The 27588-nt window shown below is 48.8% G+C and overlaps 1 protein-coding gene across 1 annotated transcript in view; it reads right to left on the minus strand.

The window, feature by feature from the left end:
* The window catches only part of ARHGAP45 (Rho GTPase activating protein 45), a 290624-nt gene that overhangs the window by 70224 nt on the left and 192812 nt on the right, over positions 1–27588 (minus strand). The window contains exons 12-16 of the mRNA XM_073685385.1: positions 10693–10830; positions 9378–9562; positions 8772–8875; positions 6970–7050; positions 5136–5213 (exon numbers count right to left, since the gene is read on the minus strand). Of these exons, the coding sequence (XP_073541486.1) occupies positions 5136–5213; positions 6970–7050; positions 8772–8875; positions 9378–9562; positions 10693–10830 (586 nt within the window). The remainder of the gene's footprint in view (positions 1–5135; positions 5214–6969; positions 7051–8771; positions 8876–9377; positions 9563–10692; positions 10831–27588) is intronic.

Raw genomic sequence — 27588 nt, forward strand, 5'->3', positions numbered from 1 at the left:
CCCCGCTACACACTGTGCAAGCGCGGCCTGCTCCACGCTACACACGATGCAAGCGTGCCTCCCTGCTACACACTGTGCAAGCATGGCCTGCTCCACGCTACACACGATGCATGCGCACCTCCCCGCTACACACTGTGTAAGCGCGGCCTTCTCCACGCTACACACGATGCATGCGCGTCTCCCCAGTTCACACTGTGCATGCGCGGCCTGCTCCATGCTACACATGATGCATGCGCGTCTCCCCAATTCACACTGTGCAAGCGCGGCCTGCTCCATGCTACACACGATGCGTGCGCACCTCCCCAGTTCACACTGTGCAAGCGCGGCCTGCTCCACGCTACACACGATGCATGCGCACCTCCCCGCTACACACTGTGCAAGCGCGGCCTGCTCCACGCTACACACGATGCACATGCGTCTCTCCGCTACACACTGTGCAAGCGCGGCCTGCTCCATGCTACACACGATGCATGCGCGCCTCCCCAGTTCACACTGTGCAAGTGCGGCCTGCTCCACGCTACACACGATGCATGCGCGTCTCCCCAGTTCACACTGTGCAAGCGCGGCTTGCTCCACGCTACACACGATGTATGCGTGCCTCCCCGCTACACACTGTGTAAGCGCGGCCTGCTCCACGCTACACACGATGCATGTGCGTCTCTCCGCTACACACTGTGCAAGCGCGGCCTGCTCCACGCTACACACGATGCATGCGCCCTTCCCAGTTCACACCGTGCAAGTGCGGCCTGCTCCACGCTACACACGATGCATGCGCGTCTCCCCAGTTCACACTGTGCAAGCGCGGCCTGCTCCACGCTACACACGATGCATGCGTGCCTCCCCGCTACACACTGTGCAAGCGCGGCCTGCTCCACGCTACACACGTTGCATGCGCGTCTCCCCAGTTCACACTGTGCAAGCGCGGCCTGCTCCATGCTACACATGATGCATGCGCATCTCCCCAGTTCACACTGTGCAAGCGCGGCCTGCTCCACGCTACACACGATGCATGCGCACCTCCCCAGTTCACACTGTGCAAGCGCGGCCTGCTCCACGCTACACACGATGCATGTGCGTCTCTCCGCTACACACTGTGCAAGCGCGGCCTGCTCCACGCTACACATGATGCATGCGCCCTTCCCAGTTCACACCGTGCAAGTGCGGCCTGCTCCACGCTACACACGATGCATGCGCGTCTCCCCAGTTCACACTGTGCAAGCGCGGCCTGCTCCACGCTACACACGATGCATGCGTGCCTCCCCGCTACACACTGTGTAAGCGCGGCCTGCTCCACGCTACACACGATGCATGTGCGTCTCTCCGCTACACACTGTGCAAGCGCGGCCTGCTCCACGCTACACACGTTGCATGCGCGCCTCCCCAGTTCACACCGTGCAAGTGCGGCCTGCTCCACGCTACACACGTTGCATGCGCGTCTCCCCAGTTCACACTGTGCAAGCGCGGCCTGCTCCACGCTACACACGATGCAAGCGCGCCTCCCCGCTGCACACTGTGCAAGTGCGGCCTGCTCCACGCTACACACGATGCAAGCGTGCCTCCCTGCTACACACTGTGCAAGCGTGGCCTGCTCCACGCTACACGCGATGCATGCGCACCTCCCCGCTACACACTGTGTAAGCGCGGCCTGCTCCACGCTACACACGATGCATGCGCGTCTCCCCAGTTCACACTGTGCATGCGTGGCCTGCTCCATGCTACACATGATGCATGCGCGTCTCCCCAGTTCACCCTGTGCAAGCGCGGCCTGCTCCACGCTACACACGATGCATGCGCGCCTCCCCGCTACACCCTGTGCAAGCACGGCCTACTCCACGCTACACACGATGCATGCGCACCTCCCCGCTACACACTGTGCAAGCGCGGCCTGCTCCACCCTACACACGATGCATGCGCACCTCCCCGCTGCACACTGTGCAAGCGCGGCCTGCTCCACGCTACACACGATGCATGCGCGTCTCCCCAGTTCACACTGTGCAAACGCGGCCTGCTCCACGCTACACACGATGCATGCGCACCTCCCCGCTGCACACTGTGCAAGCGCGGCCTGCTCCATGCTACACACGATGCATGCGCGCCTCCCCAGTTCACACTGTGCAAGCGCGGCCTGCTCCACGCTACACACGATGCATGCGCGTCTCCCCAGTTCACACTGTGCAAACGCGGCCTGCTCCACGCTACACACGATGCATGCGCACCTCCCCGCTACACACTGTGCAAGCATGGCCTGCTCCACACTACACACGATGCAAGCGGGCCTCCCCGCTACACACTGTGCAAGCGCGGCCTGCTCCACGCTACACACGATGCAAGCGTGCCTCCCTGCTACACACTGTGCAAGCATGGCCTGCTCCACGCTACACACGATGCATGCGCACCTCCCCGCTACACACTGTGTAAGCGCGGCCTTCTCCACGCTACACACGATGCATGCGCGTCTCCCCAGTTCACACTGTGCATGCGCGGCCTGCTCCATGCTACACATGATGCATGCGCGTCTCCCCAATTCACACTGTGCAAGCGCGGCCTGCTCCATGCTACACACGATGCGTGCGCACCTCCCCAGTTCACACTGTGCAAGCGCGGCCTGCTCCACGCTACACACGATGCATGCGCACCTCCCCGCTACACACTGTGCAAGCGCGGCCTGCTCCACGCTACACACGATGCACATGCGTCTCTCCGCTACACACTGTGCAAGCGCGGCCTGCTCCATGCTACACACGATGCATGCGCGCCTCCCCAGTTCACACTGTGCAAGTGCGGCCTGCTCCACGCTACACACGATGCATGCGCGTCTCCCCAGTTCACACTGTGCAAGCGCGGCTTGCTCCACGCTACACACGATGTATGCGTGCCTCCCCGCTACACACTGTGTAAGCGCGGCCTGCTCCACGCTACACACGATGCATGTGCGTCTCTCCGCTACACACTGTGCAAGCGCGGCCTGCTCCACGCTACACACGATGCATGCTCGTCTCCCCAGTTCACACTGTGCAAGCGCGGCCTGCTCCACGCTACACACGTTGCATGCGCGTCTCCCCAGTTCACACTGTGCAAGCGCGGCCTGCTCCACGCTACACACGATGCATGCGCGCCTCCCCGCTACACACTGTGCAAGCATGGCCTGCTCCACACTACACACGATGCATGCGCACCTGCCCGCTACACACTGTGCAAGCGCGGCCTGCTCCACGCTACACACGATGCATGCGCACCTCCCCGCTGCACACTGTGCAAGCGCGGCCTGCTCCATGCTACACACGATGAATGCGTGCCTCCCCGCTACACACTGTGTAAGCGCGGCCTGCTCCACGCTACACACGACGCATGCGCGTCTCCCCAGTTCACACTGTGCAAGCGCGGCCTGCTCCATGCTACACATGATGCATGCGCATCTCCCCAGTTCACACTGTGCAAGCGCGGCCTGCTCCACGCTACACACGATGCATGCGCACCTCCCCAGTTCACACTGTGCAAGCGCGGCCTGCTCCACGCTACACACGATGCATGTGCGTCTCTCCGCTACACACTGTGCAAGCGCGGCCTGCTCCACGCTACACATGATGCATGCGCCCTTCCCAGTTCACACCGTGCAAGTGCGGCCTGCTCCACGCTACACACGATGCATGCGCGTCTCCCCAGTTCACACTGTGCAAGCGCGGCCTGCTCCACGCTACACACGATGCATGCGTGCCTCCCCGCTACACACTGTGTAAGCGCGGCCTGCTCCACGCTACACACGATGCATGTGCGTCTCTCCGCTACACACTGTGCAAGCGCGGCCTGCTCCACGCTACACACGTTGCATGCGCGCCTCCCCAGTTCACACCGTGCAAGTGCGGCCTGCTCCACGCTACACACGTTGCATGCGCGTCTCCCCAGTTCACACTGTGCAAGCGCGGCCTGCTCCACGCTACACACGATGCAAGCGCGCCTCCCCGCTGCACACTGTGCAAGTGCGGCCTGCTCCACGCTACACACGATGCAAGCGTGCCTCCCTGCTACACACTGTGCAAGCGTGGCCTGCTCCACGCTACACGCGATGCATGCGCACCTCCCCGCTACACACTGTGTAAGCGCGGCCTGCTCCACGCTACACACGATGCATGCGCGCCTCCGCGCTACACACTGTGCAAGTGCGGTCTGCTCCACGCTACACACGATGCATGCGTGCCTCCCCGCTACACACTGTGCAAGCGTGGCCTGCTCCACACTACACACGATGCATGCGTGCCTCCCTGCTACACACTGTGCAAGAGCGGCCTGCTCCATGCTACACACGATGCATGCGTGCCTCCCTGCTACACACTGTGTAAGCGCGGCCTGCTCCACGCTACACACGATGCATGCGCACCTCCCCGCTACACACTGTGCAAGCATGGCCTGCTCCACGCTACACACGATGCATGCGCGCCTCCCCAGTTCACACTGTGCAAGCGCAGCCTGCTCCACGCTACACACGATGCATGCGCGTCTCCCCAGTTCACACTGTGCAAACGCGGCCTGCTCCATGCTACACACGATGCATGCGCGTCTCCCCAGTTCACACTGTGCAAACGCGGCCTGCTCCATGCTACACACGATGCATGCGCGTCTCCCCAGTTCACACTGTGCAAACGCGGCCTGCTCCATGCTACACACGATGCATGCGCACCTCCCCGCTACACACTGTGCAAGCATGGCCTGCTCCACGCTACACACAATGCAAGTGTGGCCTGCTCCACGCTACACACGATGCAAGCGTGGGATTTTACAGAGGGTTCCAGGGAAATCAATCAAACTGAGTGAGCGGCGACGCACATGACTGAACAGAAAATGAATCACACCCCTAAGACCAAATGAGCAGGTGCAATCTAACTATATAAAGTGCTTTTTGGACATCATACTACCACCGATTTTAATGAAAATAACGTGTTAGTGATGCACATTGCATCACTAACAACGCACTGGGGACAAGTTCCCTGTAATTTCTGATTTAATAAAATAATGGACATTTTAACATTTTCGGTGGAAGCCTGCTTTAATTAGGATTCAGTGTTTAGTCACTGATAATCATATTTTTTACTAGTAAAGTATAGTGTAAAGCGCTGTAAGCCAGTGAAGATATTGAATACCCTGCTCTAGTGAAGAAAGTCTTTTATTTTCATCATCTCCTCTGGGTGAAATAGGATGGATCAGTTTTTCTGGGAAACCTGCACAAATAAAACAAACATTTATCATTACTTGAAAAGAATGCCTGCTGGATGACTCGGATTGCATGGCACAGTTGTATGTACAGTACAGACCAAAAGTTTGGACACACCTTCTCATTTAAAGATTTTTCTGTATTTTCCTGACTATGAAAATTGTACATTCACACTGAAGGCATCAAAACTATGAATTAACACGTGTGGAATTATATACTTAACAAAAAAGTGTGAAACAACTGAAAATATGTCTTATATTCTAGGTTCTTCAAAGTAGCCACCTTTTGCTTTGATGACTGCTTTGCACACTCTTGGCATTCTCTTGATGAGCTTCAAGAGGTAGTCACCGGAAATGGTCTTCCAACAATCTTGAAGGAGTTCCCAGAGATGCTTAGCACTTGTTGGCCCTTTTGCCTTCAGTCTGCGGTCCAGCTCACCCCAAACCATCTCGATTGGGTTCAGGTCTGGTGACTGTGGAGGCCAGGTCATCTGGCGTAGCACCCCATCACTCTCCTTCTTGGTCAAATAGCCCTTACACAGCCTGGAGGTGTTGTTGGTGCCATTGTCCTGTTGAAAAATAAATGATGGTCCAACTAAACGCAAACCGTATGGAATAGCATGCCGCTGCAAGATGCTGTGGTAGCCATGCTGGTTCAGTATGCCTTCAATTTTGAATAAATTCCCAACAGTGTCACCAGCAAAGCACCCCCACACCATCACACCTCCTCCTCCATGCTTCACGGTGGGAACCAGGCATGTAGAGTCCATCCGTACATCTTTTCTGAGTCGCACAAAGACACGGTGGTTGGAGCCAAAGATCTCAAATTTGGACTCATCAGACCAAAGCACAGATTTCCACTGGTCTAATGTCCATTCCTTGTGTTTATTTGGCCAAAAAAAGTCTCTTCTGCTTGTTGCCTGTCCTTAGCAGTGGTTTCCTAGCAGCTATTTTACCATGAAGGCTTGCTGCAGAAAGTCTCCTCTTAACAGTTGCTGTAGAGATGTGTCTGCTGCTAGAACTCTGTGGCATTGACCTGGTCTCTAATCTGAGCTGCTGTTAACCTGCGATTTCTGAGGCTGGTGACTCGGATAAACTTATCCTCAGAAGCAGAGGTGACTCTTGGTCTTCCTTTCCTGGGGCGGTCCTCATGTGAGCCAGTTTCTTTGTAGCGCTTGATGTTTTTTGCAACTGCACTTGGGGACACTTGCAAAGTTTTCCCAATTTTTCGGACTGACTGACCTTCATTTCTTAAAGTAATGATGGCCACTCGTTTTTCTTTAATTAGCTGCTTTTTTCTTGCCATAATACAAATTCTAACAGTCTATTCAGTAGGACTACCATCTGTGTATCCACCTGACTTCTGCACAACACAACTGATGGTCTCAACCCCATTTATAACGCAAGAAATCCCACTTATTAATCCTGACAGGGCACACCTCTGAAGTGAAAACCATTTCCGGTGACTACCTCTTGAAGCTCATCAAGAGAATGCCAAGAGTGTGCAAAGCAGTCATCAAAGCAAAAGGTGGCTACTTTGAAGAACCTAGAATATAAGACATATTTTCAGTTGTTTCACATTTTTTTGTTAAGTATATAATTCCACATGTGTTAATTCATAGTTTTGATGCCTTCAGTGTGAATGTACAATTTTCATTGTCAAGAAAATACAGAAAAATCTTTAAATGAGAAGGTGTGTCCAAACTTTTGGTCTGTACTGTACATATTGTAGATATTACTCTATCACGTGCTAATGTTTCGTACCTGTCGATTCCTTGCTTCCAGTCAGATCCCCCTCAGTCAGAGCACTGGGCCAGGACTTATGTACTTGATGGCCTTTTCCTCCTGATAAAATGATAAAAGGAGAAAACCTGTTCACTTACAGCACACAAAAAAGATAGATTTATACTTTTCTGGAGTACGAATGTTCATCACCATTATGGAGTCTATACACATGAGATGTCTGTAGACCGAGCCTGACAATTTTAATGGGGGCAGTCAAAAATGTACATCATATGTATCAGAATATACCCACTCTCTCCTGACAGCAGACGTCAGAGGATGGAAGGATCAGGCATGTTGGACATTTGTTGTCAAGGATTATAAGACGCTGCCAAACACGTCTTTATTCCTCCCACCCATTGAGAACGCAAACCTTATCAAGCGTGCACGTATTAGGGGGAGGTGGTAGGAAAACAAAACAAACTTGGTGAGATTTGCTTACAGGTCAGATGTCTGTGTTGGTCATAAGACATGATCTTCATACAAATATCTCATGTCTATGGCCAACATTAGGATAGTAGGTTAGGCCATCAGAGGCAGTTCATCTCGCTGACAACCATCAAAATAAAGTACAGTACTGCAATTATTCCACAGACAGGCCATCACTGTATAGCCACTGAAAATCCTTTTATAGTTAATATGAACCTTTTTACCTAACAATTCATTCTTTTCAGATTAACAGTAAGCTTACATAATGGCCCTGATTCATCAAGATCGGTGTGAATAATGCCAATCTTGACGAGGGGGGCATGGTGGGACCATTAAGAGGTGTCTGACAAGTGCTGTTCGCCTCCGTGAGCCTGGGCACAAATCTTACTCCAGTCAGTGACCAGAGTAAGATTTGTGGCGGAAGGAACGCCATAGCTCGTTATCAATTAGATCAGCTGTGGCGTCACACCCGTATTCCACCCCATCTCCTCCCATTTTGGCGTAGCAGGATAAAATTGTCGTGAAAATGCCAAAAGTCGCAAAATGTTTCCACAACCAAACGTTGTGCAAACATTTTGCGACTTTTCAAAGCGGTTTATACCATAGACTCAAACACTTTTCCAACTATTCTTACATACATCCTAGTTTGGCAGTAGTTCACTAAGGTTTCCACTGGAATAATTGACACATGATGACTTATAGAATGTGTCCTCAGAAAAAAGGTCAGGATTTCTTAGGATTCACTTGGGACAATTTTAAGGTCCATTCCACTGCATTGTCCACTATGACGCATTGTTAAATCAGGGAATCATACAAAACAACCTCGGGTGTTTGTCCTGATTCTTCAGTTTAATGTAAATCCCTAAAAAAATGTCAAGGTCCTTGAGGCAAAACTTTGGTGTATTGTGTCACACATTAGACTAAGCCCCTTTCCCTTATAGTGGGCTTATGTTGGGCAGTATTTATCATTTGTCAACCTTTTCTTGCCTCAAAACTTTTTCCACTTTTTTTAGTGTCCTTCTAGCTGGTCAAAATGTAGTACAAAGTTATATTAGATTCTTATGACAAAAGTTAATTTTTCCTTTCTGGTGGTATTTTTCACCTATAAGCAGTTGAATCTTCTAGAATAAGTTGTATTTCTATGACAATTTCTTTGACTGCACTTTATCAATGTGCCTCTTAAACCCCACTGGTTAATCCAGTTGGTATAAGATGCCCTTACACCTTCGATATCAGTTGGCTAAATGCTCATTTGGTCTACAGTTATCTCTCCCATAGCCATGAACCCTCTGCTCATCCATCATGTGGCTGAACCCTTGTAAAGAATGCTTTATGACCTTTTTTTGCCATCTCACCTCTCCTCTCCACAGATCGTTCCTCTCCTGTAGTATCTTTATTTTCTGCAGACAGAAAATCCTTTGAACTCAAACTTGACTTCCGGTTTCGAATGCATGGTGACCTACAGATAGCAAAACAATATTCAAAAGATCTACTGTATAATCGGCTCATCCCGTCTGTCTGTCCGTCCAGGAAATCCCGCGTCGCTGATTGGTCTGGCCGCGGCCAATCAGCGACGCGGGATTTCAGAACAAGATGGCGGCTGTTAGCGGCTCATCTGCCGCATGGAGGTCAGCGGCGATGCAGCCGGGAGATGACCGGCGCTGCTCGCAGCAGAAATACCCTGACCGGCGGCCTAGGCGGCGCCGCTACCCAGTCCTCCCTTCACACTTGCCGTCAGGAGATCAGCGGCCCTAGCCGCAGATCTCCCGACGGTAGCCGCATGGAGGTCAGCGGCGATGCAGCCGGGAGATGATTAGTCGCGCTCGGTCGGCCGCATACATATTCTAGAATACCCGATGCGTTAGAATTGGGCAACCATCTAGTATTGATATAATTATCTAAAACTTAGTGGATAAATAATGTACAATCAGTGAAGAAATTATACAATTTCATACACTTACATCTGTGGTGTGTATGGCTGGAAATCATAGGAAATTTCAGGCTCTGCTCCAGCTCCAAGTTGTCTAACATATGATGCATACTGTTGTCCCAGGTCATATAGTTTGCTGCTCTCACATAAAGTTTGGAACCCAACTGGCAATGGTGCTGTTTCCATGTGCATGCTCTGATAATAGGAGATGGTCGCCTGGAGAGACACGGGAAAAATCAGATTAATGTCCATAATTAGATCACATGACCATACTGTATTTTCTCATCCAACCTTATTTTGCATAAGAGTCACCTATTTATTTATTATCTATTTTACTCACTTATATAGCGCCATTCATTTCACAGCACTACACTTACATTATCATTGCTGTCCCCATTGGGGCTCAGAGTCTAAATTCCCTATCAGTATGTCTTTGGAGTGTTGAAGGAAACCAGGGAACCCCACACAAACATGGGGAGAACATACAAACTCCTTGCAGATGTTGTCCTTGGTGAGATTTGAACCCAGGACCCCAGTGCTGCAAGGCAGCAGTGCTAACCACTGAGCCACCGTGCTGCCTAATTCAAATCTATGGGTGTGCAAGAAAAAAGGATCCCTTGCTAATCAAATTATAACTTCCAATTTTTATGGATAGATTGAAAATCTTTAACATAGGAAACTGTATTTGGTCTTGTAAATTTTAATAACTGCTGATGTATAAAACAGATGCCATACGGATTGCACATAAATGACAACTGAGATGAAAATCACCCATTCTTTTTCTGGATGAAACTTTGACGATTTTTTATACGCCCTTTTAAACTTAGGCTTACAATAATGATAGAACTACAGTAAAGAGTAAAGACAAGAGTCTTCTAACATTGCTAGTATATTTGTTTAAGGCCTCATTCACACGTTCGTCTCATCAGTGTGTCCGTTTTTCCCATCAGTTGTCATCAGGCTTTTTCCGGTATGGATAAAGAAATAAATAAATGACAAAACTTTTCCTGTACTTTGCAGTGTTAAACATGGACAGCACAAAGATTGTGTGATGCCATCCATCTGCTGAACGTGTTTTTCACAGACCAATAGACTTGTATTGGCCCTTGTCATCTGTGATGCGGAAAAAAACAGACATGTCTCTGTATGTTTGCACAGACACACGTGACACAAACATGTGAACAGCAGCATAGATCATAATGGGTACGTGTTGTATCAATGACAAAAACGGATACAACACGCACGTGCAACACAAACGTTAGATGAGGCCTTAGAGTGATTTCAGAATACTAGTTTAAAAAAAAAAAGCAGAAGAATATCTGAGCATTTGAAAACTCTTTGTCTACCGAGCGCAACATCTGGTCCGTCTGTTTGATGATCTCTTGCAGTTGCCGAAGAACGTTGACTTTCACATCTTCCAGTTCCTGTTTTTGTGTCTTAGCATCTGCAATGCATGTCCGGTAAGTTGCCATTGCCTCTTCAGCCTAAGAAATAAAATGGAGTGTATATTTGAAGGTGAAAGGTCTTGAGACATTTAAATATATACAGTGAAAATAGATTCCCTCCCATGTTGAAAAACATATAACCTTTACACCATGCTATACATGAGACCTGGGCAAAGTGCAGCCTAGGGGGCCACATCCGGCCCTTTGGCTGTTTCTAGATAACCTGAAGAGACTTGAGAACTCTTGAAAGCTTGCTATTAGTTTCCAACTTTTAATTTAGCCATTAAAAGGTATCAACCACTGAAAACTCTTAATTTTTAATATTTTTGTATCTACTGTCTAACACGGTACAAAGATATATTTTTCTTAGAAAGCCTGCAACAGCCAAAGTGCTGAATACAGTGGTTTCCCACACCACGCAGTCGCCCCCTGCCTGGTATCTCAATTTCACCGATATCTGCATTGTCGGGATGCAGATATTGGTGAATACAAGCATGGAACAGGAAGCTGCCCACGCCAATAACCATCATTCAGTCTGTGTGACTGACTCTCTGCTGAGCGATCACGTTGACATCGTCAGATCATGACTGCTGTGCGGAGATTAAGTTCAAACAGTGTACAGAGCAAAGCCGAGCTTCTGTGGGAACAGGGTGAAGTGAGTAGTTTTAATTTTTTTTATTGTAATTATCAGTAAGTGCATGTGTGGTGCAAATGTGGAGGACTATAATACTGAAGGCCTGGACTGGTAATTTGCCAAACCGGGCAGATTCCCATTGGGCTGGTGGCTCTGAACTACAAAGTGGGCCGCCGGCCCTTTAAAACTTCCCAATGAAGACCCTGTGTACACGTGTTCTCTCGCTTTCACGCGCTGTCAAGGGCCGCGGCGGCCCTTGTCAGAGCGTGCGCCCGGCTGCAACCTCCAGCCCTTGTCAGAGTGTGTGCGCAGCTGTGGCCTCTCGCCCTTGTTAGAGCGTGCGCGCGGCCCTTGTCAGTGCACGTGCACCACAGCAGCAGCGCTTTCAGAGCCTGCAAACATGAGAGTGCGTGCACACCGGGCCTTCATTCAGAAGTTTGAAAGGGCCGCCGCGGCACGCAAAGGGGTCATTGAACTCTACTCACCAATGCCGGGGATCCGCTTCTCTGCACACCTGGAGCTCTTCATCCGCCTCCATCTCAGGGATCTGGGTGAGTCCCAAGATGGAAACTTTTTTTTATGTATATATAGCAGTCGCAGTATCATCTGTATAAAGTATATACAATATATAGGTGCTACTGCTACTGATGAATATATATTATGTAAGTGATACTGTGATTGTATACAGCATTCACAGTATCACCTATATATTGTATATCCACAGCAGTCTATATACATTATATAGGTGATACTGTACTGTGACTTCTTTATATACATTATATAGGTGATACTGATGTATATCAGGGCAAGGGCAGGGTCCTCTTCCCTCTGTACCAGTCTTTGTTACGGTCTCACATAGCGAGATCGCTAGCGAGATCGCTGCTGTGTCACGGTTTTGGTGACGCAACAGCGACCTCACCAGCGATGTCGCTATGTGTGACACTTTGCAACAATCAGGCCCCTGCTGTGAGGTCGCTGATCGCTGCAAAGTGTCCTGGACCATTTTTTGGTCATTGCTCTCCCGCTGGTCAGCACACATCGCTGTGTGTGACCAGCGGGAGCAGCAATCAGGCTGGTAACTATGGTAAACATCGGGTTACTAAGGGCACACGCGCACCTAGTAACCCGTTGTTTATCATGGTTACGAGCCTGCTAAAGTGAGCTGTAACCTCCCGCTCACCGTAGCAGAGTGGTAACCATGATAAACAACGGGTTACTAGGAGCGCGTGTGCCCTTAGTAACCCGATGTTTACCATAGTTACCAGCCTGCTCCTGCTTCAGCAGGCTCGTAACCAGGAGCAGGACATCGTGGAAAGATTCTTTCCACGATGTCGCTGCTCCCCTGATCGCTGCCTGTCGCCTGCCTATTTGACAGATCACCAGCGACCACATAGCGACGCAGCAACGTTCCCTGACAGGTCGTATCGTTGTCGGGATCGCTGCAGCGTCGCTAAGTGTGACGGGGCCTTTAGTGATGTCTGTATCTGGTATGTAACCCCTTCTTATGTACAGCACCATGGAATCAATGGTGCTATATAAATAAATAATAATATATGTTACACAGGTGATACTGTGATTGCTATGTATACATTATGTATGTGATACTGTGATTGCTGTGTAGAATTACAGTATCACATACATAATGTACAAAGCAATTGCAGTATCACCTATATAATGTATACACAGCAGTCAGAGTGTCACATACTGTACATGTGGAACCCCAGGGGTCCGGTTGCCACAGTGCCTTTGCCTCCCTAAAAAGAGGTAATGCCATGCCTGGAAGCAAGCAGGGGTCCTCAGGTGCACTACACATGCAACACTTTCCTGGCTCCAGACCAGCAAGGGGAGACCCCTCCCCTTGGCAACTGGGATCTGGGGTCGGGGTTAGTTAGTCTTAGTGTCAGGAGTTAAGTTTAGGACACTGAAGAGAGAGGAGCTAGGGATTGGAGCTGAGGAAGCTCGTCCTAGCTGAGCTACACAGAGAACCGGACACCGGAGTCCAAGGCTGTGGGGCACTGCAGGCCCAGCAGCAGATACCGCAGGGCAGGAGATTGCAGGTCTCCTGGCCCCATCAGACGCCCAGAGGCTCAGCAGCACAGAGGGACCAGCACCGCCACGGAGGAGCGACACATGCACAAGGCCCGAGCTGCCAGCCATACGGGTGAGCACAGCACGTTACACTCAGGGACGTGGGCTACAACACAGCTACAATCAGTAAAGCCAAAGAGGATAGTGAGAAGGGCAGGCCTACAACTCCACCTGGCAAGGAAGACTCTATGTTTGCTTCCAGGCTAACCGGACTCTTACTTCTAGCCAGTACTCCAGTCCATGCTTGCCTAATTGACAACTGTGAGTAAAGACCCTGGGACTGCACTATACTGACTCTGTGGTTATTACTGACACCCTGCACAACCACCATCATCCACACACTGCCCTGAAGCTAACTCTTCCTGTGGGGAGTTATACCACCCTTGCTGCAAAACCACCAGCTTCAGAGGACTGTTCCGCAGCGGCGGTCTCCATTAGCCGCATTCTACAGGTAGCGGTCGGACATTAACACCTATACCTATAAACTCCCCTTGGATTGACCGCCCTGGGTCACGGACCGGGTCACCGCCACAGTGACTACAACCCCCAGCATCTACCGGCCCGGCACCGGGTACCCCACGGCCCAGGGGGTGCGTCATACATAATGTATATACAGTGTTACGTGTCCGGGTGGTGGAACCTCTGTGCTTCGGTGCAAGGAGGGACCAGAGGGGCGTAACTAAGTGCCTACTTGGACCGACCCAGGTCACACAGCGGCTTAATCGACTCCGTGAACCAGGGAGAGACAAGGCAGGTGAACCAGGTGCCACTCTGGGACCGACCTTGTGTGAGAGCAGGTGACTCCCACGGGTCACATGACAGGAACTGACCAGTACAGCGGATGAACACGGCAGGAAGGCTGGCGGGTGATCCGGGTAGATAAGCAGGCAGGTACGGCTGATAGCCAAACAGGTGCTCCGGGTAGGCAAGCAGGCGGGTACAGCGGATAGCCAGACAGGTGTTCCGGGTAAGCAAGCTTGCGGGCACGGCAGGTAACTGGCAGGTGCTCCAGGTAGGCAGACTGGCGGGCACGGCAGGTAACTGGCAGGTGCTCCGGGTAGGCAGGCTGGCGGGTGCGGCAGGTATCTGGCAGGTGCTCCAGGTAGGAAGGCTGTTAGACAGACTGGCGGGCAGGACTGTTAAGACAGACTGGTGGGCAGGACTGTTAAGACAGACTGACGGACTGGACTGTTAGACAGACTGGCGGGCAAGGCTGACAGGCAGCGGGACCTGAGGCCTGAAGAAAGTGTTAGCGCAGCACAAAACAACAACCTTGCACAGCCACCTCCATTTTGGAGGAGGTACCTTATAAAGGGGAAGTCCTCCGGCCATCGGCCGGGGACTCTTTAGGATGGCGCGTGCGGCCCCTTTAAGAGGGAGAGAGCGCGCGCCCTAAGCACAGTGCCCGGGAAGCTGCGCGTGGTACGGAGCCACAGCAGCAGCAGGAGGGGAGCAGGAAGGCGCCGGACCGGGACCGCGGTGGTGAGGGGAGCGGCATCTCTGCCCAGCAGGAGGCAGAGACACTGATGCTACAATACCCCACCCCCCTTTACGCCCCCTCTTCTTTAGGCCCGCGAGAAATTTTTTAAGAAGATGAGGGGCATTAATGTTCTCCATGGGTTCCCAAGACCTCTCCTCCAGGCCAAACCCCTTCCAATCCACAAGAAAGAAAGTCTTTCCTCTTACCCTCTTGGTGGTCAAAATGTTCTCTACCTCAAAGACGTCCTCAGAGGAGACTGGAGCTGGAGTAGTACCTGGATCGTCAGAGAAAGAATTAAGAACAACTGGTTTGAGGAGAGATACATCAAAGGAGTTGGGAATCCGAAAGGTGACCAGGAGTTTCAGTTTGTAAGCCACGGGATTAATTTGGTTCAGAACCTCGAACGGACCGATGAACCGCAGACCCAACTTAAAGAAGGCATTTTGACACGGACATATTTGAAGGAAAGCCAGACCTTGTCTCCCGGACGGAATAGAGGCGGATCCAGAAGTCTCTTATCAGCATGTTTCTTCATCCGCTCGGAGGACAGAAGAAGCGCAGATCTAGTGTCTTCCCAAATAGCCCAAAATTCGCTGACGAGAGACTCCGCGGTAGGATTGTCCACTGAAGAGGAGACAGGAAACGGAATCCGGGGGTGTCGACCGTAGACCACAAAAAATGGGGATTTAGTAGAAGACTCGCTCTCATGGTTGATATAGGAGAACTCGGCACAGGGCAGGAGCTCAACCCAATCGCTATGGTGAGCGTTGACAAAGTGCCGAAGAAAGCTGGTAAGGATCTGATTGATACGTTCCACTTGACCATTGGACTGAGGATGATAAGCAGAAGAGAAATCCAAAGAGACATCCAGCAGCTTGCACGTGGCTCTCCATAAGCGCGAAGTGAATTGAACTCCGCGATCCGAGACAATGTGGAGGGGTAGGCCGTGAAGACGGAAGATGTCTTGGATGAATTCCTTAGCCAGCACAGATGCAGATGGACGACCAGGCAGAGGGATGAAGTGGGCCATTTTAGAAAAGCGGTCGGCGACCACCCAAATGACAGTACAACTGGCAGACACAGGGAGATCCGTAATTAAGTCCATTGCAATGTGTTGCCACGGAGCGGAAGGCACGGGAAGAGGAAGGAGACGGCCGGATGGAAGGTGCCTGGGAACCTTGTTACGGGCACAAGAGGAACAAGCTGTGACAAAGTCCGCAACATCCTTGCACAGGGAAGGCCACCAGTAATGTCGGGCAACGAGCAGAAAGGTCTTCCTCTGGCCAGCATGACCGGCTAGTTTGGATGAATGACCCCAGAGTAGTACCTTCTTCCGATCCGGATCCGCTACAAAGGTCATGGAAGATGAGGTAGGTCAAAAGGTGCAACAGTCATAGCTTTGGAGGGGTCAATGATATGTAGAGGCTCCTCCTCTCCGTCAGAAGACAGGAATGAGCGGGATAGAGCGTCAGCTTTAATGTTCTTGTCCGCCGGGGGTAGTGCAGAGTGAAGCAGAATCGGGCAAAGAATAGAGACCACCTGGCCTGACGCGGATTTAGTCTTTGCAAATAAGTGAGGTTCTTATGGTCAATGTAGATGACCACCGGGTGCAGAGCCCCTTCAAGCAAATAGTGCCACTCCTCCAGCGCTAACTTGATGGCCAGCAGTTCTCGATCTTCTATAGAGTAGTTGCGTTCGGGTGATGAGAAGAGCTTGGAGAAGAATCCATAGGTCACCATTCTCCAGGACGAGGATTTCTGGGTGAGCACTGCTCCGGCCCTGGAGGAGGAGGCATCAACCTCCAGGAAGAACTGCTTGTTGCAATCCGGATGGTGTAGCACAGGAGCGGAGGAGAAGGCTTGTTTAAGGGAGACGAAGGCCTTCTGCACTTCGGAAGTCCATTCCCTGGGATTTGCTCCTTTACGGGTGAGCGCAGAGATGGGAGCAGTCCAGGAGGAGAAATGAGGAATGAAGAGACTGTAATAGTTTGCGAAGTCCAGGAATCGTTGAATCGCCTGCAACCCCTTCGGTCGGGGCCACTTTAAGACGGCAGACACCTTCTCGGGATCCATCTGCAGACCAATCTCGGAGATAATATAACCCAGGAACGGCAGAGAGGTCTGCTCAAAGAGGCATTTCTCGTATTTAGCGTACAGGCGATTCTTCCGGAGCCTCAGCAGAACCTGACGAACATCCTTCCGGTGTGAGGGCAGATCCGGAGAGAAAACCAAGATATCGACCAGGTACACCACCACGGAGGAATACAGGAGGTCTCGGAAGATGTCGTTCACCAGCTCCTGGAAGACGACTGGAGCATTACAGAGACCAAAGAGCATCACGCGGTATTCCTAGTGACCGTCCCGGGTGTTAAATGCCATCTTCCACTCGTCTCCCTGGCGAATCCGGACCAAATTGGTGAAGATCTTCGCGACTTTGAGGCGGTCAAACAGCTCTGAGATGAGAGGCAGGGGGTACTTATTTTTGATGGTCATTTGGTTTAGGCCCCTGTAATCGATACAGGGGTGTAGAGAGCCGTCTTTCTTCTTGACGAAGAAGAATCCTGCTCCAGCCGGGGAGGTAGTTTCTGGATAAATTCCCTAGCAAGGTTCTCCTCTATGTACTCAGACATGGCACGGGTCTTGGCCAGCGACAAAGGGTAGATTCGCCCGTGGGGAGGAGAAGCACCTGGTACCAGGTCGATGGGGCAATCATACGGCCTATGAGGTGGTAGTGTCTCCGCTTCCTTTTTGTCAAAGATGTCCGCATAGGACCAGTAGGGTGCCGGCAGACCAGGTAGATTAGCCGGAGTAGAAGGGGGTCGAGCAGGACGAACCGGAACCAGACAGAACCCATGGCATTCCTGACCCCAATGGAGCACTTCACCAGATCTCCAATTCAGGACGGGCTCATGTCTTTGTAACCAGGGTAGACCAAGTAAGAGGGAGTGAGAGAGACCGGACAGCACATGAAAGGAGAGCTTCTCCGAGTGCAGCATTCCCACTTGAAGGGTTACAGGCTCAGTGACAAGCAAGATGGTTTCTGGGAGAAGCTTCCCATCCACAGAGGCAACCGCCAATGGTTCAGCCAGACGTACGGTAGGAATCTGATAACGCTTCACAACGACCTGTTGAATGAGGTTCCCAGCGGCTCCGGAATCCAGATGGGCAGTCTCGAAGAAGCGGGTCTCACCACTGGAAATGGAAACAGACAGAGTCAAGGACGGAGAGGATTTCCTCTTGCCTAGGATGACCTCTCCGAGTGGTCCTAGAATTTCCTGGCCTCACCGGGCAGGAACGGATCAAATGCTCGATACTACCACAGTAGAAGCAACTCCCCTCGGCTCAGAGTGTCTCCAGGCGAGACTTGACCATCTTGGTTTGGTCAATTTGCATAGGCTCTGGCGAACATGCCCGGGGGTTGCTGGTTGCGAGACTGGCCTTTGAAATGTTGGAGCGAGAAGCGGAAATCTTCTCTCCCGGGTCGTCTCCTTAGCACGTTCTAGAAAACGGATGTCAATCCAGGTAGCTAATGACACCAGGTCATCCAGGGTGGAAGGGATGTCACGAACGGCAAGCTCATCCTTGATCCGTCCGGAAATGCCCTCCCAAAAGGTGGACACCAGGGCCTCATTGTTCCAAGCAAGTTCGGATGCGAGGGTTTGGAAACGTGCGGCATACTGGCCCACGGTGAGACTCCCTTGGCGGAGACGGAGAAGTGAGGAGGCAGTAGAAGATTTTCGTCCGGGCTCATCGAAGACCTTCCGGAAGGCAGCGAGGAAAGCCAGAAGATCGGACACCAGGGGATCCCCTCTTTCCCACAGAGGGTTAAGCCATGCCAACGCCTCTCCGGTGAGATGAGACATGATGAACGCCACCTTGGCCCAGTCGGAGGTGAACGGGTGTGCTAGGAGTTCAAAGTGCAGCGTGCACTGATTTATGAAGCCCCGACATAGGACGGGGTCACCACCAAAACGTGGAGGCGCAGAGAGCCGGGGTCCAAAGCGGGGTGCCACAGTGCCACTGGGTTGAGATGCCGCTGGAGCGGGTGCTGCTCAGTCAGAGACGGACACAGTCAGGGTGTACAGCGCATCCAGGCGGGAGTTGAGTGTCCGCAGATAGGACAGGATAGTATCCTGTTGGGATCGGGAAGTGAAGCTCATCAAGAGAATGCCAAGAGTGTGCAAAGCAGTCATCAAAGCAATAGGTGGCTACTTTGAAGAACCTAGAATATAAGACATATTTTCAGTTGTTTCACACTTTTTTGTTAAGTATATAATTCCACATGTGTTAATTCATAGTTTTGATGCCTTCAGTGTGAATGTACAATTTTCAAAGTCATGAAAATACAGAAAAATCTTTAAATGAGAAGTTGTGTCCAAACTTTTGGTCTGTACTGTACACTGCACAGCACAACTCCTCCTGTTATAATAATTGGAATAAATTTCTTGCTTATTTTAATAATCATTATTATATAGACTTTTAGAAGGTACATATATTTATATATATACATATATACATACATATATATTAGACTCAGTCGTATATGAACTAATTATTACCTCTAAGTGAACATCTGTGAGTTTGTTGTTGAATTCCTTTATAGTTAGCTGATGTCTTCCCTCACTCGTTAAAATGCAATAATTATAAGTTACAGCCAGATTATTTGACCTTCACATAACAGCTGCATTTCGACTTCTGTTAATAATGATTCTAGTACAGGAAAATATAATTATGACACACCTTTATTTTTACCTATGTAACTGCCATGGAATGAAATGAGGGTAGACATTATGATTAAGCTAATGATTTGTTGGTTTTCATTTTGTCTCCATGCTAGCATGATCAATAAATAATAGATTATCTTACAAATTCAGGTGTGGATGATTTCTAATTGGTAAGGAAGAAAATTCCACTGACATTTTGGTGCATTGGCCGGGAATCCAACATCTTTCCCTCACCGGTGAGGACTGCAAACCGTGCACGGGGAGTTCTGTAACTGTTTAAGTCCTCCGCCTTAAGATTAGGCATCAAAAGAGGCATTGTCAATTATCCCGGACTGAGGGAGAGTGACGGATTTCGTTCAAAGGGGGGAATCATCTATAAATTAAATGGTCTTACCTGTATTCAGATATAATCTTTTTTTATATTCGGTAATTTTGTTAATCCAGTATTAATGTTATTCTAGAAATTGATTTGGGGACTGTGATTGTGAACATTTGCAATTGGAGTTTGTAGGCTCCTGTAAGTTGGAAGTTGTTCACATGCAATTGGGGTTGCAAAACTCCTGTAAGTTGCACAACTTCATAAATCCGATTGAAGTTTAAGTTCCTGTAAGAAATTTCGTAGAATGGGTACATTGCCAATGTGAGAAGGCTACTGTGGAATAAAAAACTCCGTGTACACGTTAAACTCATCTAGATGGTGAGGGCCGAGGATCCTCGGAGATTAAGGAATCCGCTGGATTAACCCAATATAAGAGCTCAATATAAGATTAATTTTTACCGTATTTTGTTTTTGTCTTCTGTAGTTTTTTGTATGTTGATTCCTGTTAAATGTGCTGTTTTCATTTGTTTGTTTTTTGAAGAATGAAAACGCCATAAATATATGTTTTATGTTACATATGAGACTCCTTGAATGATCTCTTGAGTGAATGTATAAGGATTGAAATATAAAATCCTGAGTGTATAAGTGAGTCCACTTAGGTGTGGTTGACAGTCATTTGTGGACTGGAGACAACTCATAGATTATTGTAACGTTTAAAACACCTAGGTACACGCCATCTGATCCCTAAATAGAGAATACTTGCTGTTGTATTGTTATATGTGTTTTTCTCTTAATAACACTGAGTGAATGAATCCTCCTCGTTTAAAAAGTGGATGCAAAGTCAGATTTGCGGCGGTCGAATGAGACCTTATCACGATCACTGAGGAGTTAGTAGAGTCCGTGCCGGTGGTGCTCTGAATGCCTGATTTTAAGAACGGGAACGTCTCTGGAAATAAAGAGGCAATGTCAATAGACTTTATCTCAGCACTTCAGGTCTAGGAGTACGAGGGAACTTTTGTCTCTTGTCTTATATGTTCTTCTTGTCTATTATACATTGTTGACAATATATATGTGTCTGTGTATGTCCAATCCCTGACTGTGCACATTGTTGTACATTGTGTTTGTACTGTTACTCTAGTCAAAAGTTTTTGTGAACATATATATCTATTCCATATCAGTGACCACATTTGCTATCAGGAGCCCGTCCCTTGGGGACCTTTCTTGCTTATTACACTGTGTTGTCATACCTGTCCCCCACAAATCTTTATTGGACGGAGGTGGTAGGTTATAGAGTTATAACATAATTTGTTGTGTATTATGTGGTTCAATGTGATTTTAGATATATATATAACTAACAATTGTTGAATGAAATTGGATGAGTCTATTTATCTATTTAGAACCAAAAATGGCAGACAGATTTAGAGATAATTTGTTATCTCCATCCAAATTAGCTCTTCTTGGAAGGGCTACCACGACATTACATGGTGGCGAAAACCGGGATGGTTAACTGGACCTCTCCGTGACCCGACTGCATGGATCTTTCCATAAATCACTAAAAAATAATTCCACGGTGAGTAGCCTTTTGTGTTACAAAGTTTCAGTTCTTTCTGGTGGTCCAAGGCGGGTACGTAATGGTCCTACAAGACTATTCTTATCAAACTTCTGCCATTGTTTGGATTTTGTGTGTATGATTGAACTTGGAGTTTCAAGCTGGTAAATACATAGGACATAGTGTGATCAGTGAGGAATATTTAGATCCTGGGTATTAGCTGCGTGCCCACTATGCGTTTTTTAAGTGTTTCCGCAGCGGCAATTCCACCACGGAAATGCTTAAAAAATGCTTGGTAGAAGGTCTCCCATGGTCCCCAATGATAATCCGCATGTGCTGTGCACATGCTGCGGAAATTTCCGCTGTGGATTATCATTGCAGAAAAATTTGCAGCACGTCCATTAATTTTGCAGAAACGCGGCATAATTGACTTGCATTGAATCGCATGATATCCGCATAAGTACACGTGCACATGCAGATATTAAGCGATTCCATGCGCAGATGGTACCCGGGTACCCGATGGTCTCCTCCAGACCCGGGTACCATAGTACCTGTAGTTAAAAAAGAATTAAAACAAAAAAAAACATACTCACCTACTGATGGCCCACGGTCTCCCGTACGGTGCGTCCGGTGTCTTTGGCAGCTCACGGTGGTGTAAAGGGACCTTCCATGACGTCATTTAGTCATGTGATAGGTCACGTGACCGCCGACGTCAGCGGTCGCGTGACCTGTCACATGACTAAATGACGTCATGGAAGGGCCTTTTACACCACTGCGAGCCGCCCAAGACACCGGAGATACCGGAGAAGGAGACTGTGGGGCATCGGAAGGTAAGTCTAATGTGTTTGTTTTATTTTTTACCATTCTTATTCTTTTTTAACTATTAACTTGGTCACACTATATAAATCCATGCCGATTGCATGGATTTATATAGTGTGACCAAGTTGTCAAGCACTTTTTAAAGTGATGCTAAAATCGCTTGGAAAAGTGCTTGATAACCCGCATGCGGAAATTCATGCAAAAACGCTGCAAAGACGCCTCACAAACGCTTCTACCTGGCAGGAAAAACGCATGTAAAATCCGCATGCGGTTTTCCTGCCAGGGAGAAGCGGAAAAAATATGCAGCATTTCTGGTTCGTGGGCACTTAGCCTTAGCAACATTAATTGAATTTTTGTTACTGGTTTCTTATTTTCTTGGTGACATATGAATTCCACTGATATTTGTCAGACATCTTACAAGTGGGTAGACATCCATTGTGCTCAAGGATTTGCATTGTGTGTAGTTTTTATCTTCTTGTTTGCCTTCTTCTTGTGTATAAGAATTCCATATAACATCCTTATGGGACGTAGACCCACAGCTATATTTTAATGTCTTGTCCTCTTGCATTACATCTGACGGCTGGAAAATTGTACCAAGAGAGTACTACTGAAGCAGAACAAACAGTCTTGAATTGGGGATGTAAGCTGTAAACATGGGGAATGTTTCAGGTATGGAATGTGGTTGTATTTGGTGTTATGATAAGAAGGAACCACTAGATGGGGATAGTAAGTATATGCATAGAAAGTTTGTATTTGATGGTACACTTACTTTGACAGAATGTAAAAATTTGGTACAAGAAATAGACCAAGGTAATGAGAAGGGGAAAAAGAAAGTATGGTCATGACAGTGCAAATAAATTGTTGAGAGAGGCAAGAACAAGTGAAAAGGGTAGACAAATGACTGAGATGATGCTCTTGTGTGATAAGGCTCTTTTGGTCAGAAGGACAAAATAAGATTCCTGAGGAAATATTTAATTTAGCTGAAATAGAAAGAAATGTATTTACAAAACACTTCACTTCCAGAAGTAACCCTCCTCGTGGGGAGCCATGAGGTCACTTTTCTTGTTGATCCAGGAGCCACTAGAACCTTAGTACATCCAGAAGAGATACCCACTATTAAAGCCCCGTCACACTTAGCGACACTGCAACGATCCCGACAACGATACGACCTGTCAGGGATCGTTGCTGTGTCGCTATGTGGTCGCTGGTGAGTTGTCAAACAGGCAGGCTCACCAACGATCAGGGGAGCAGCGACATCGTGGAAAGAATCTTTCCACGATGTCCTGCTCCTGGTTACGAGCCTGCTGAAGCAGGAGCAGGCTGGTAACTATGGTAAACATCAGGTTACTAAGAGCACACGCGCACCTAGTAACCCGTTGTTTATCATGGTTACCACTCTGCTACAGTGAGCGGGAGGTTACCGCTCACTTTAGCAGGCTCGTAACCATGATAAACAACGGGTTACTAGGTGCGCGTGTGCCCCTAGTAACCCGATGTTTATCATGGTTACCAGCCAGCGATGTGTGCTGACCAGCGGGAGAGCAACAACCAAAAAATGGTCCAGGACACTTTGCAGCGATCAGCGACCTCACAGCAGGGGCCTGATCGTTGTCAGACATCAGCGACATCGCTGGTGAGGTCGCTGTTGCGTCACCAAAACCGTGACACAGCAGCGATCTCGCTAGCGATCTCGCTATGTGAGAAGGGGGCTTTAGACTGTCTGCTGCCTGCATAGTGGTAAAAGGAGCAAATGGTAAGGCACACAGAGAACCATTGTCTGCACCAGTGGAGATACGGGACCCTGGCACAGGTAAAAGTTCAATTGCACAAATTACAGTTAGGTCCATATATATTTGGACAGAGACAACATTTTTCTAATTTTGGTTCTAGACATTACCACAATGAATGAGTTTATTAAAGCAAAGAAGTGGAATATTCTTGAAAGGCCAAGTCAGTCACCTGATCTAAACCCAACTGAGCATGCATTTCACTTATTAAAGACTAAACTTCAGACAGAAAGGCCCACAAACAAACAGCACCTGAAATCCACTGCAGTGAAGTCCTGGCAGAGCATCAAAAAGGAGGAAACACAGCGTCTGGGGATGTCCATGAGTTCAAGACTTCAGGCAGTCATTGCCAACAAAGGGTTTTCAACCAAGTACTAGAAATGAACATTTTATTTCCAATTATTTCATCTGTCCAATTACTTTTGGTCCCTTTAAAAACAGGGTGGCACATGTTAAGGATCTGAAGCTCCTAAACCATTCATCCAATTTTAATGTGGATACCCTCAAATGAAAGCTGAAAGTCTGAACTTCAACTGCATCTGAATTGTTTTGTTTAAAATTCATTGTGGTAATGTCTAGAACCAAAATTAGAAAAATGTTGTCTCTGTCAAATATATATGGACCTAACTGTATATTATCAACTGTGTGTCCCTGTAATCTGCTCGGGAGGGATATGATGCAAGCCCTGAGTCTGGGAATAATTCCTACTGCTGCAGGACTTCAGATAAAATCCATGGCTGAGACAATGGTGCTCCAAGGGTATGGGGAACCCAGATATTATAACAGTCTAGATCCAATAACAGTAGGACCATACTCAGTTATGAAGACCTTAATCAAGGAAGCAAGAGATAAAGGGTATCCGGGTGCAGATTTTCACATACCTGAAGAACTACACTGCATCATGTATTACAGGTATTTTAAGGGTCCTGATTTAAAATATGAAAATAGGTTTTTCCATGAACCCTGCTCTAGGCTGTTCTTGGACACCCTATCCTGGGATCAGAAAGGAAACTATGCTGCCAGCTGTAAACTGTCAGAACAATGAAATCGCTTTTTTGAGGTACCAAGGCACATGTTTCCCTCTCCAGATGTAAAGGTAGATCATGGAAATCCCTTGGTAATTTTGTGGAAGAATGTAAGGAAAGTAAACAATGGGAGGATTTGGGTGATGGCTCATTTTACAATGTCAAACTGCAGGCATATTCAAAAGTACTGAATTGGAACACCATTTCTAGACCCAGTGTCCACCTGCAGCAAGGCAGGGGAACTAGTTGAGAAATGTTGATCTTCTCCCCAGAACTAGAGGAGGAATTGACCACATATCCAGAATCTTTGTGGTCCACAGGACCTGCAGATGTGGGACTGATAAAAGGGGTAGAATCTGTCTGTATAACAACAAAATCCACTTTTAGGCCCCATATCAAAGACAGTATCCCCTTAAGCCAGAAGTTGAGCAGGGTATGGAACCCATTATATAGAGTCTCCTCCAGGCAGGGGTGATTATACCCTGTCCCAGCTCACCTTGTAACACACCCTTGTTTCCAGTCATAAAGGCGCCCCCATCTGTTGGGTGGGGCTTGGTGCAGGACCTTGAAGCTGTAAACAAGGCTGTGATTCCAAGAGCTCCCACAGTACCAGACCCCCATACTCTGCTAAATGACTTGAGACAGGATAATAAGGTCTTTCCAGTGATAATTATCAGTAATGCCTTCTTCGGCATCCCGGTACATCCAGATAGCCAGTTTTGGTTTGCATTTACATATAAGGGAAAAAGGTATACATTCACCAGAATCCCACAAGGGTACTGTGAGTATCCTATTATTTTCTCCCAGGCAATGTCAGCTAACCTAGCTCAATTAGAGCCACCATAGGGGCCGGATACTCTTATATGTGTATGACATTCCATTGGAATCAGCAAGTGAAGAAATTTGTAAGATAGATACTAAAGCCTTGCTATGGTTCTTATGGGAGCAAGGACATAAATAAATAAAAAAATAACACACCTATCAGCACAAGCAGCAGAACTTGGAGCACTCACAGAATCTTGTAAACTTGCTAAAGACAAATTGTGATTACATACACTGAAAGTCCATATACCTTTTCTACCACACATGTGTTTGCACAACAGTGGAAGAATAGGGGTATGGTTACTTCCACAGGTAAAGAAATAAATCATAAAAATCTCATATTAAATCTGTTAGAGGCAATACAGCTTACCAAGAAAATAGCAATATGCAAATGTGCAGCACATACACGTAAAGATGATCCCATTTCCAAGAGCAACGGAAAAGGCAGACAGGGCGGCAAAACAAGCGGCTACCACAAATATACTGACATTACATGAGACAAGTCTAGAAAACATTGACTTACAAATCCTCAAAGAAATGCAACAAGCATCACCAAAATCTGAACAAACTAAATGGGTAACAAAAGGGGCTATCTTAAAAGATGGCCTATATGTATCTACAGAAAATAAAATATATACTGTCCAGTAACCTCTTCAGTTATGCCGCAGTATTGAGCCATGGCATTAGCTATGTCTCAACAGGAGGGATGGTAGAGATCATATCTAAGGTATTCACAACGTACGGCTTTGTAGCGTCGGCGTCCCTGCCTCCTGCTAGGCAGGGACGCCGTTCCCCTCACCTCTCCGCTCCGTGCACGGCGTCTTCCTCCCGCTCTGCTGGCAGCGCTCGCAGCTTTCCGGCCACTGTGCTTAGGGCGCACGCGCGCTTCTCCTCTCTTAAAGGGGCCGCGCGCGCCGTCCTAAGGAGTCCCCGGTCAATGGCCGGAGGATCTCACCATATATAAGGCACCTCCTCCAAAATGGAGGTGCCCGAGCAATGTTGTTGCAAAGCCTATCAACTCTGCTTCAGCCCTCAGGTCCCGTTACCAGATACCTGCCAGTTACCTGCCAGATTCCTGCTTGATTCCTGCCTGATACCTGTCTATCTGCTTGCATTCCTGCGGTCCGACAGTCTGCCTTCCAGCACCTGCCAGTCTGTCTATGGATCAGTCTGCCCGCTCACCTGGGAGCGCCCACCTGCTACCTGCCTGCTAGCCTACCTGGAGGCTCTGCCGTCACTTGCCGTGACCACCTGCCAGCCAGCCGTGAGACTCTTACCCGCTCACCTGGGAGCGCTCACCTGCTACCCGCCTGCTAGCCTACCTGGATGCTTAGCCGTCACTTGCTGTGACCACCTGCCTGTCCAGAGACTCTTGCCCGCTCACCTGGGAGCGCTCACCTGCTACCCGCCTGCTAGCCTACCTGGAGGCTTAGCCGTCACTTGCTGTGACCACCTGCCTGTCCAGAGACTCTTGCCCGCTCACCTGGGAGCGCCCTCCTGCTACCTGCCTGCTAGCCTACCTGGAGGCTCTGCCGTCACTTGCTGTGACCA

This window comes from Phyllobates terribilis, unplaced genomic scaffold, assembly GCF_046119375.1.
Source record: "Phyllobates terribilis strain yellow unplaced genomic scaffold, ASM4611937v1 Scaffold_1__5_contigs__length_1240528914, whole genome shotgun sequence".
NCBI lineage: Eukaryota > Metazoa > Chordata > Amphibia > Anura > Dendrobatidae > Phyllobates > Phyllobates terribilis.